A 9,940-nucleotide genomic window follows, 5' to 3' on the forward strand; every position below is an offset into this window, starting at 1 on the left:
TTGAAAAGCAGAATTTTAACAAATAATAATAAAATGATAATATTAAGAGCTACTTATTTGATGAGCAGAATTTTAACAACGATTTCTACAAGTATTTGTTACTAACTCTTATTATAATGTTTTATTTTAGTTTTTAATTGTTAGTCTCGTAGTAAATAATTTAATGACTAAGTTTTTTAAAATCACACTATTTAGCTGATTCTTATCAAATATCTAATATTCCTCGCAGCAAATAGAACCCAAAAGTAAACTTTTCTTGATGCTGTGATAAAAATAAAATAATTTATTATTATATTTTTTATAATACATATATTGTTATATTTATTATAATTTCATTTGCATCTGTATCTTGTTATAGCACCTCGCCTGACTCAATGCAACACAGGTTCGCTTCACGTAGTCCCAGCCATAGAAAAAGGGGCACTGTTGCACCATTAAGTATCCAGAACGGCATTGGTAAAAGTAGTTGCAATTGTCCGAATGAGGATAAACATCGATTACGTGTCTTTTGCACTGCTCTCTGGGATTAGAAGCCATTGCCTAAGGAAAGTATTAACTAATTATAAGGTATTTTGGTTAAACAATTATAAAATAACTCACCAGACACATGACATTCTCGGGATGATCGCATTTGCCTGTCCGGGAATTGAAATGCAAACTGGCGGCACAGCTCATGGGAAGCGCTTGGCCACGATAGCAAATATAATAATCGGAGCAGGAGTTCTGATTTGGCAGCAGTGCGATACGGGTCTGATTATCCAGTTGGGGGCACATATTGGTCACAACCACCTCCGTTCCGGGAGATATCGTGCTCGAAATGGAAGTGCCGCCTTGATTGACTGACGGACGCACTGTAACAATCACCGATGGAGCGACTGTTGTAATTACATCCGTGGATATTGTAGTTGGCTCCGCCACGTCAGAAACTTCCGAGTTAATCTCGACTGCATTATTGGCATTATCTTCCGTTTGCACGGCCAATCCCGTGCGGCAATCAATATCGCCCATGGGCTCGCACATTTCCATATCGGGACTGAAGTATTCGCCCTCCTCGCATTCGCCGTCGTATGAATCATCGCCGTTGCAGAAAATGTAATGTGCGCAACTTTTCGGGGAAGTAACAAAGGCCAGGTTGTTACCATCATTGCACTCCTCAAACAAATCAGCCAAACTCATTCCAAGGAACAAAGTTAGGAGCAAAACGGATCTAAAGTACTTCAACATCTTTTCTACTTCGTTTCGAAAAGCGAACTGATCGCATTTCGTATGCAGACTTTGGTGCTTTCCACCCACCTGAACTTCATGTTGCTTATCAGAAATTAATTTGCTTAGAAACAGCGTTTGATAAATACTTTATTACAGACTCACAGATGAATCTTACAAGAGTAAAATCGATGAGCGATTGGGTTTCTTGGAAATACACTGCCCTTGGGCTGAATCAAAGTGAAAATTCTGGGGGCATTGCTGGAGCAGAAGATAACCGGCGATACATTGGTAGTAGTAATTGCTATTCGCCGGATACGGATAGACTCCATTCCGGCCACTCGTCTTGCAGATCACATGGACATCGCTGCTGGGAGTGGAAGTGATGACTTCACTAGGTGTTTCAGTAGAAGAAGCGGTGACTTTTGTCGTAGAAGTGGTGTTTTGGGAAGGCGTTGTTTCCGTAGTTCTCTCTATGGGTTTAATAGTGGTAATGGGTTCTGGAGGTTTTGTGGTAACTTCTTTGACATAACACTCGACAGCTTCGCGACAATCGCCGTTGCAGTAGTAGGAATTATCTCCATCGCAGTGGACAAACTCGCTGCACTCCTGGTTTTCGTTTGCTATTTTATTTATGATCACTCCCTTGCACTCTTCAAGGAAGGCCGCCTGCACCTGACAATGAGGTAACAGGCAGGCCAGCAATATCAACAACCGCCACATAAAACAAGCTTTCAACTGTCTCATCCGAGAGATCAGAACCTACTTTATAGCTAAAAAATACGCAACACTTTGCTTGTACTTCGATAAGACACAAAATTCGTTTGATTTTCCAGCTATTTTATTTGACACGACAAGGGGCTTAATTAAAAGTGTTTGTTTTTTCTTTTTTTTATTAATTTCTTATTTCAAAATACAATCGTCTGAGCTGCGTATGCGGCCACCACAAGCTCCAGTTTCGGGATCGAAGGCGTAGCCAATAGGACATTGCTCCACCAAAAGAAAACCATCCACGCAGTAGTAGAAGTAGTTGCAATTCTGCGGATAGCTAAACCTCTTGGTTACACCCTGACGACACTGACGTCGAACGTCCGAGGGCGAGACGGTTGTCACCACAATCGGAGTGGTTACCACCGGTGAGTCAGTGGTGTTGGCCACTGGGTTGATGTCGCCACAGGTGAAATTGGCACTGCAAGTCCTGTTGTCCGTGCAGAAAAGTGAATCCGCCGCCGAGCAATTTATATAGGCATAACTACAGTTTGTACGGGTATTGTTGATAAATCCATTTTGACCCGTGCACTCGGGAATGTTGAGGCCATGGATTCCCCAGACGACGAGGATTACGCCGTAAACGATCAAAAGGCAGTCCAAGCGCAAAGATTGCTGCATTCTCGATCTGTGTGGCGTTCGGAGCTGAGGCGCTTAGCTTTTTATAGCACGGCAGGTGGCAGTCAAGGGTTTTTTCCTAATAACTTATATTTAATTAACCGTCTCATGTTGCGGCAATCGTGTAACTTATCAATAAATAGAGGGCTTATCACCTAAGGTACAGAGAACAACTCCGCAACTCCAAGTTCTGATGAGTTTTTCGTGGGAGTTTCCGGTCTACAGACGTCGGGAGTTTCCGTAGCATTTCGCCACACCGATTTGCACACAACTGCGGCGTTCGGTGTCCCATCCGTAGTAGAAGGGGCATTGCTGGAGGGTGAGGAAGCCCTTGATGCAGTAGTAGAAGTAGTTGCAGTTGTCCGGATGCGGAAAGAACTCGGTCATGTGGGGCAGGCACTTGTGCGACCGCGGATCCTCCAGCTGCAAAAGCATTTAACTCATTTAAATATCTGATTGATACGAATCTCTAAATGAAACCTACAGCACACTGAACATTCTCGGGGTAATCGCACTGACCGCTGATCGCATTGAAGTACAACTGATTGGTGCAGTGCATCTCCATGGCGTGGCCGTGGTAGCAGAGATAGTAATTCGTGCACGACTGGTTGCTGGCCATCAGAATCACCTGGCCGGGATCATCGGTGATGGGGCAATTGGGCTTCACAACCGGGGCAATGTTCAGGATGTCCACCTCGGTCGGTGGGGGTGCTTCAGTGGGTGGTTCCGTGGGTTGCGGTGTGGCTGGTTCCACTTCCGGTTCTGGTTCAGGTTCCGGTTCATCCGGTTCATCCAGAAAGCATTGAACATTGGCCGCAATGTCACATCCTCCCGTCTCCGCGTCGAAGTACTCCCCCCTCATCGCATTCTCCCTTCAGGGAATCCTCACCCTGGCAGTAAACATACGACTGGCAGTTCTCCCAACTCTGGACAAAGGTCTCATCCTCCACGCCATCGCACTCGTCGAAGTGATCTGCATTTATTATTGAACTCAACAGGAGGAGCACAGAGCAAATAAATAGGAAATATTTGGACATTTTCCTGGCTTCGTCTTGAATCTTCTACTGAAAGCAATCGATCGCTTCACCATTATATTTATGGAAGCATTTCGAAGATTTTTCCCGCAAAAGTAACCGCCGACATGCATTTCTTTTTAGTCTAATTGAATATCATTTTATCGGAAGACCTTCGAGATAGCTCCAGATGCTAGGTTCAATGTATTACAAAATATTCTGGCCTCCGTGTGAATCACCTGTACAGCATACAGCATTCCTGATGGGTTTTCAACTATCTTCCATTATGTCATCATTCGGCTGCAGAACCGACATTACAGCGTTCGTTGGTTCCACTTATTTTGCTGAATGTGTTTACACAAGCCGAAAAACTTTTAAATTAATATTCAATAAGCCAGCACACACGTACCTACATACAAACATCCACACAACGGGACAAAAAGACAGAAAAAAAGCGTCAAAAGCGTGAAAAAGACAACGCAACAGAAATCATTGACCTCAACAAACGCCGCATTGGCCGTATTTTGTTTATGGCTAGCTAAAGACCAAGACTTCGGTCTGAAAATACACTTGGGATAATAAGACGCGAATGGAAGCTACCCTGCTGCAAAAAATCATTAAAAAATTCACAGTCAAAACGTAGATAGGATATTATCTATAAGAACGTTCTAGTTCCCATCAAAAATTCGTACTTCAAACATCAAAGAAAACATAGTTCGTTGAAAACTATCTTATGATCACTGTTTTCTCGCTAAGTTTTGTATATAATTAATATAATTACAATAAGATTATAGGTGACATCCATAAATTAATCGCGATTAGTGTTTGGCGGATGAAGAGTACCTAATCTTCGATCTGGCATTTCTTCCAGCTTTTGTTATGATATAAATCACACAAACTTGTGATTTGCCCGGGGTGTATTTCTTTTTCGGTATTCCTTTCCATTATTTGCACCATCATGGCGTTGACCATTGAGTGGATCGATCGCACGTAAGAATTTGCACAAAATCTAATTTATTGTCAAGCATTTCGAAAGACGATAAGACAGAAATAAGCGAAGCTAGTTAGTCTATGCTGGCCTGGCTTTATCGTGCACCTGTAAAGGGGGAGAAATATATTAAAAAATTAAAAGAAAAAAAAAAAATAAAACCAAAAAATCAACAAGCGCAGGTAGTGAGCTGTGAAGTTCTTTATGGAAACTGTTCGTCGCTCTGTTTAAACAAGTGCAAACGTAACCAATCTTTTGTTGTTGCACAGTATACACTTTATACGCTTTATTATAGCCCATTTCTTATGGGCGATATTTGCTTTAAATGCAATTGACAGATGGATGGACGGAACGGAACACATCGATCGAGCCAGAACAAAAGAAGGCCCAATGCGCTGACGTTATGTGGATTCAGTTGTAACGACAACGACGGCAAAATGTCTGCTGCGTTGCGTATGTTTACACGACAAAATGTACATTAATATAATATATATACCATACAATACCATACAGTCCAATGCTGCGATCGACGAATCGTGTATTTAATTTACAATCCACATGTACATTTATTTACAAGCGTGTGTTTTAGTATCATTTGCTAGTACCTTTATTTTCACTTCCATTTTTTATTATTGGGCCAAAACAAGTGGCTGGCGATGACACGATCGCTCCAAAATATCCTGAGGGAGAGAAAAAACCCGACAATGAGATCATTTATTATTTTTAGACAAAAGTAAGCGCGTATCGTATCTCTAAATGGCAGGTACCACATTCAACAGATACACTGCGTGCGATCTTCAACTCTGTTTTTGACAAAGTGATAATAATGAAACTGGGTCAGAACGCATTGTTGTATGGCTTATTTAGCTGTCGCTTTCAGCTAGAACAGATCGTCGGCAACAAAGAAAACTGGAAACTGACTAAGTGAGGAATGTCTAACCCAATTAACAACTCCTGGGAGATCAATGTCCTGCTAAACACATTGTTATGCATTATTTATGTGATAGTCATCCGTCATTGAGATTCCTAAACATGAGCACATATTTTTAGATGCCATGGCATATGTTTTTATGCATTTTTCTCAGTATTTTTCCGAGGAACACATAAAAGCCACAGGCACAGCTGCTTTTTCATACAAGTTGCTAATAATAGCATATCATTAAACAAGAGAATTTTCGCTTAATGTACAGAATAAATACAACTTATCAACTTCAGCTCGAAAATAAAGTTCACAGTGAAATTCTCTTGATTGTTTCGAGTTAATTTATTAATTCTACATAAACATCGCTTTCAATATTGGTTCTTTTGTTAAAGAAATGCCCACGGGCAAATGAAATTTATGCTAAAAATAATTAGCGATAAGAAAATGCTACGAACCGCTGAATATGAAAAGGAACCCTAAGAGTCGATACGACGTGAGTCACTTTACCACTGCGATAAGCCGTCCTTTGTGTCCTGAAAGGGAAATCCTTATCTGCAAAGTATCCATGAAATACGTATCCCATACTAAGAAACTAGCATTCTATGCTAAGATAACACTAAAATTATCAAGCAGAGAGCGTTCAACTTCATGAAGGTTTTATGTTCTATGACATTACAATTTCGAAAATATGGTAGGAAATGTATTTACAGTGTTTGTGTTCGTTTTGGGCAAATCTGAAGTGATAACGAGAATCCGCAATAACAAAATTTCATTCATAGGGGGAAGTTATTAAATTATCAAGCCCAAAGTCGTGACAGCACTGGAATCTAATCAGAAGTCTCTGGCGTAATGCTAAATTATATTTAAAAGAAATCTCAAGTGCAGATTAAAATGTTACTGCAGATAAACAGGAACGAAATGCTGACGAGAGTGCTCAGACTTGCAGACACCTACATCATAATGCCTCCTTCATCTCCCACCGAATTGTATCTTTATTTTTCCAGTGAACACTCAGCCCAACTCACACCCATAAGCCCACAATCTTTTCTTTTTATTTTGATGTGATTCACATATCAAATAAAATACATATAAAATATTAAAAGAGAAAAAGAAAAATACAGGAATAAAGCGTTGTCAGTGGCGAAAAATATTTGTGCCAGCCATAAGATACAATATATCTCTTTCTACTGTATATACTATATAACTGTAAAAACCACTTGAAGCAACGCCGGCAGAGCACGATCGGATCCGCCAAGAGCATGAGGAAGAGAGGCGTAGCCGTAGATGCGAGTTAAGAGAGAAATCGGTGTGTGTGTGTGTATTTTCTGCCTCGCAAATAAGGGGCGGTGTTGGGGTACGAAAAATATTGGGAATGGCCCGGCTCGGTTCGGCTTTACCCGGCGGAGATGGATTCGGGGATCGGGGACGGAGCACTCAGCTATGCGGGTTCAAATGCGGCCAGCATGACGAATTATTACACACAGTCTCGCGGCTGGCAAATGAAATTTAATGTACACTGGAAAAACCCAATTGATTTTGAGTGAGAGTATATTATTAAATAATAAAAACACTTAAAATTTTATTATTCTTTATATGTAATGATGATACAATGCAAAATGGAATTTAAAAAGATGATAAAAGTATAAATATCTTCTCTAAGCGACATAAAATACAGAAATAATTACCAAAAATAAACATCATTTGAGCTCAAATTGTTGAAATTTATAATTTTTAAAATATAATTTGTATTATTATAAAATAAAAAAATTGAATTAAAGTCATACCATTATTCTATTTCTTTAAGTGTACAATACAAAACATTCACTCACACATTTTGGCGATTCATTTGGCTGTTTATACACTCACAATGCACATTGATGATGTTGTTGATGGGATTGTGATTCAAGTATGCACAGAGTATACACGTACATAAAATATCGAAGCAAGAAGGGAAAGGCTACCCTTGCGAATTTACCATCGACCGCTTATATATAATAGATGCCGAAAGCCAATTGATGTTGAGCTTTCAGTTCGATCAAGTTTGACAAGATCGGCTTAACCTTTTCCTAATTAGAAAGTGTAACGAAATGCGAACGAGCCGATCTTCTCTATTGGGTAAAGCGAACGAATTTCCTTGCCATAATTCAGAGTAATTCTCTGTGACGAAATGGCTGGGGAAATCGATGTACTCCTGCGGAAAGAAAAGAAGGGCATTTAATGATCCCTCTCAGTGGCGTCTTGTTGGCCCAGCTATCAGAGCCCATTGATCTGGGAGTATCGGGTGCTTGTCTATGGGGATTTTCAATGCGATAATCAAGCCGACGGGCAACCCGACCCGTTTAGATTTACTATGTAAGCCATATTGGAGATTTTCAAATTTTTTTCGTTTTGTTCCCAAATGAAATACAATAAAATCACGGCAACAAATAAGAAATTAGTGGCCGAAAGAGCTGGGATACAGATACATGACATGCACGACGGAGCTATTGCCTCTCCATATGTATTACACAAGCGTTATTGTATATTTTTTTTTTTTTTTTGTATTTTGTGAAAACATCGCCGTTGTCATCGTCGTCTGCGATGTATCTCTGTATCTGTATCTGTTGCCCGGGCAGCTTTAAACCGGATCTTTGGTTTGAAAGTACATTCACTTTGCGCCGTCGACGCTGACGTAGCTGCGTTGCAGCAGCCCAAGTGGCAGAAGTCCAGACCAGGCCCCAAAGATCCCAAGATCCCAACCCCAAAGACCCCAAAGCAAGACTCCGGCGAAACAGCCTTCAAATGACAAAGCAAAAGGCTTGGAGCTGCGCTCTCCGTTTGGCTTGGTCTGCACATGTGCATAGTTCAAATAACTTGGTCAAGTTGACAAGATCAACGGAGCGAGTGTTACCAAGCGGCAGCGAACCAAAGTCGGGTCTGGTTGCAGAGCGGGGAAACCCCTCTGCGGCCCCCCACCTCCTCTGCGCCTTCTCAATCGGGCCAAATCAAATAGTCGTACCTACCAACAACAGCGGCAACAACAAAAAATCTATAATAAAAAACAGGTTAACAAATGTTGCCGCAACGGCGACCGAGACGCCGACTTCGACGTCGGAAGAAACTTGTTTTCCTTTCCTATGCGACTCCGGGTCTCAGATCTCCGGTTTAAAAAAACCGACGTCAAAGCCGGCTTACGACAATCAACTTACATTCACTTCTCAAAGCCGCAAAGAGCGAGAAAGTTTCACTAAGAGCGCGCTTTTCGGGAGAGAGAGAGAGAGAGAGAGTCGGTTACTAACTAAGCCGGCTGCCCGCATGCTGCACAGTATCAAGGGTAGATATGCATTTGTGGCTAAGAACCATGGGAATAAAAAATATTCGATTGGAAATTGGTTTCTTGACTTTATTTGCAACAACCCTACAACGATTATAATTGTGTTAGGCACGAATAACATAAATTAGCACCAATCAATTAGGATACAACAACCCCAAAGATGTATCTATGGGATAAATAAGTAAAGGATGGAATATCGTTAGTTATGTCATTAAGTTTATTTTAATGTTAATTTAATTGATCAATTTATATTCTATACACTTGACCTACTTTATGATAAAGTATCTTAAAACCTTTGTACTTAGAACAAATTTTTATCCGATATCTTAAAGTAGTCTACTGGTAACTGATAATTATAATAACAGTTTAGTTTAATAATAGTTTATAATAAATAGAATTAAAAGAGTAATTAGAATTTGTCGAAAGTATCTAGAGACCTAAATCTCTTCGGAGCCCAAAGATATATCTTTATATACATATTTGGAGTATCCCCTGGTCGAGCTTTTCCATCTGGAATTCTGAACACGGTTGCCGGCATTGTGAACTGCGAGAGAGAGAGAGAGAAAGACCCATAGAGATAGACAGAGTGAGAGGTACAGAGCCTGATAATTCACAAATTTTCTCTTAGCCATTTATTGGGTTGGATTGAAACCCGTGTGGGGGAAAGAGACAGGTTGCCAGGGAGAGAAAGAGAAAGAGAGTGCAGCGACGTCGGCAGCGGTCTGACGTCTCGAATTGTTCGTTCGCATTCACAAGAATTTCACCGACATTGACTAAGCGAGAGGCCAAAACCGAGAGAGCCGGGCCATGGTCTCGTCGGGTGCAAAATCGTTCGGGGCCAGTCCACAATCGTTCGCACGGGTCTTTTGGGTTCTCTTAGGGAATTTGACTGTTTTGGAAAACGTTTTTGGAAAAACTTTTTCCAATAGTTCGGAAACCGATTGTTTAGTTTGAATAATAATCAAATCTAAAAACCATTGGTGACTAAACCCGAGTTTCCTGTCTTGGAAGTTGGGAATTCAATAGATTTACCTGTCACCTATTAAAACCCATTTTAGGACACCTTTCGAATACTCAATGAGGTTATCTCAAGGAACGCTGGAGATCAGCACTAC

General features: G+C 40.8%; 5 protein-coding genes across 5 annotated transcripts; all 5 read right to left on the bottom strand.

Annotated features, from left to right (window-relative positions):
• Window positions 1–286: 286 nt before the first annotated feature.
• Window positions 287–1,232, bottom strand: LOC108096211. Its single transcript, XM_017197599.2, has 2 exons — window positions 601–1,232; window positions 287–540 (listed from the first exon to the last, which is right to left on the bottom strand). The coding sequence occupies exons 1-2, from the start codon at window positions 1,222–1,224 to the stop codon at window positions 325–327; spliced, it is 840 nt and encodes a 279-aa protein (XP_017053088.1). The 5' UTR covers window positions 1,225–1,232; the 3' UTR covers window positions 287–324.
• Window positions 1,233–1,377: 145 nt separating this feature from the next.
• Window positions 1,378–1,926, bottom strand: LOC108096165. Its single transcript, XM_017197547.1, has one exon. The coding sequence runs from the start codon at window positions 1,924–1,926 to the stop codon at window positions 1,378–1,380; it is 549 nt and encodes a 182-aa protein (XP_017053036.1).
• A 126-nt stretch (window positions 1,927–2,052) lies between these two features.
• On the bottom strand, window positions 2,053–2,730 carry LOC108096195. The gene has a single exon (XM_017197579.2). It carries the CDS (start codon window positions 2,590–2,592, stop codon window positions 2,107–2,109), a length of 486 nt encoding a protein of 161 aa, XP_017053068.1. The 5' UTR covers window positions 2,593–2,730; the 3' UTR covers window positions 2,053–2,106.
• LOC108096194 (peritrophin-1) lies at window positions 2,724–5,218 on the bottom strand. Its single transcript, XM_017197578.2, is given in 4 exon segments — window positions 2,724–3,012; window positions 3,074–3,445; window positions 3,447–4,011; window positions 5,097–5,218. Coding segments are annotated over 3 exon segments (756 nt in total). The 5' UTR covers window positions 3,627–4,011; window positions 5,097–5,218; the 3' UTR covers window positions 2,724–2,808.
• On the bottom strand, window positions 4,136–4,970 carry LOC108096164. Its single transcript, XM_043208006.1, is given in 3 exon segments — window positions 4,136–4,570; window positions 4,573–4,698; window positions 4,753–4,970. Coding segments are annotated over 2 exon segments (183 nt in total). The 5' UTR covers window positions 4,631–4,698; window positions 4,753–4,970; the 3' UTR covers window positions 4,136–4,445.
• Window positions 5,219–9,940: the final 4,722 nt, after the last annotated feature.

The sequence above is a fragment of the Drosophila ficusphila genome, unplaced genomic scaffold, assembly GCF_018152265.1.
Source record: "Drosophila ficusphila isolate 14025-0441.05 unplaced genomic scaffold, ASM1815226v1 contig_106, whole genome shotgun sequence".
Lineage (NCBI taxonomy): Eukaryota > Metazoa > Arthropoda > Insecta > Diptera > Drosophilidae > Drosophila > Drosophila ficusphila.